This window comes from Glycine max, chromosome 17, assembly GCF_000004515.6.
Source record: "Glycine max cultivar Williams 82 chromosome 17, Glycine_max_v4.0, whole genome shotgun sequence".
Taxonomy (NCBI): domain Eukaryota; kingdom Viridiplantae; phylum Streptophyta; class Magnoliopsida; order Fabales; family Fabaceae; genus Glycine; species Glycine max.
The window spans coordinates 10,108,388-10,110,018 of NC_038253.2; the positions used below are offsets into that span (position 1 = coordinate 10,108,388).

Genomic DNA, 1,631 nt, shown 5'->3' on the forward strand with positions numbered 1-1,631 from the left:
TTAATGGATACTATTTCGTAGTATTTGGCTATGTGCTTTGGTTTGGTTTGTATTTGAGAGTGTTACTGTTTTTAATTCGTTGCCAGATTGCAGTAGTTTTTTTTTTTTTTTTAAATTGGAGCGCGCTTAATCTAGCATTGTGTTTTGAGTTGTGCTGTTATTGATGAAGTAATGGGAATAACTGGTGAACTCGTTGATAGGTTTGGCTTGTTTTTGGCTCTTTGTATAAAATGGCTTCGAGCGAGGGGTTTCTGACTGATGGGCAGAGGGAACTGCTAAAAATTGCAAGTCAAAATGCGGAGAATCTGTCTTCGTCGCCGAAGTCTCCGTCGTCCTTGCTTTCTGACCATCATGTGAAAGCCCCTGCTGGTGGTAAGTCACAAACCTCTGGGATAGCCGTGAGGCATGTGCGTCGGTCGCACTCGGGAAAGTATGGGAAGGTGAAGAAGGGTGAGTTGATGTCCTTCTTTTGTTTTGGTTTGAATGAATTACTATGCCATGTGTATCACTTGTGTGTTGCTCTGTCGAGTGAATTACATGATGCATAGGGCTTTGGAGATTATTTTAGAATAAAGTTTAATATGTACTCAGACAATTGGTCGACTGGTTTGGATCTTTGAATGTTTTTGTTGGATTTAGCGTACTGGAACATGATCAATTTTTAACAGTCTTGGCTCATGCTGCTCATGGTTTTATTATTTTTCTCAGCAAATGTTACACGTTTGCTTGCTAGTCCACTCTGACAATTTTGGAATTGTGGCTGTAGGTTGGTAAGATATTGATTTTATTAGTATTATAAATTATGATCTAACTGCAGTGGTTTAGTCTTCCCTATGGGGGGACCGATTGATAGAGAGAATTTTTTTCTAGACAAGATAGCACTTTGGAGGTTAATAATTGAAACGTATATGTGGGATGGCTGCAAATATTAAGTGAACTGGACTCCTGAATCCTGATGTAAAAGAGTTGGTTTCCCCTCATTCTCAAAGGTGGAAGTTTGTGCACTAATTTTAAAAGTGACATGATTAACTATTATCTTATTGATTCCAGTCTTATTGATTATGAGGCAGACATGAATGCAGCACTAGAATGAAATTCATTACTTTTAACAGTGAAAAAACATGTTGCAATTACATTCTGAAGTTGCTAATTTCCTACTAAACTTGGTTATGACATTTTACTTTAATAATCTTTTATAACTCTTGTTCTTTATATATATATATATATATATATATATATATATGTTTATTTAAATTTTTGTTAACATGAGATGGGTATTAAGCTTTTTGATATAAGAGGAGTGCTAGAAACATTCTCCTTCTGATGCACTCTACTATTGAATAAAATTTATTGGAAACTACAAAATTGTGATTAGGGGCTCATCAAATATGGTGTAAAACTTGCTCAATTTTGTAATTTCCAATAAATTGCAGCCAATAATAAGTGTGTTTAAAAGAGTGTTAGAAACTGACTGGATCAAATAACCAAGTAACTTTTTCAGTGTTTCTGACTGTTGGTTTTAGTTTTTCTATTTTGTGTTGAAGGTCATGATACTACTTGGTGATGTTGAGCTTTGCTTGCTTGCAGCCTTCTTTTGCAGTATCAATATCTGATGATAGAATATGCTTTTG

General features: G+C 35.3%; 1 protein-coding gene across 1 annotated transcript in view; it reads left to right on the forward strand.

The window, feature by feature from the left end:
• The window catches only part of LOC100809081 (MA3 DOMAIN-CONTAINING TRANSLATION REGULATORY FACTOR 1), a 4,861-nt gene that overhangs the window by 643 nt on the left and 2,587 nt on the right, over positions 1-1,631 (forward strand). The window contains exon 2 of the mRNA XM_041011172.1: positions 201-450. Within this exon, the coding sequence (XP_040867106.1) occupies positions 231-450 (220 nt within the window). The 5' untranslated portion in view covers positions 201-230. The remainder of the gene's footprint in view (positions 1-200; positions 451-1,631) is intronic.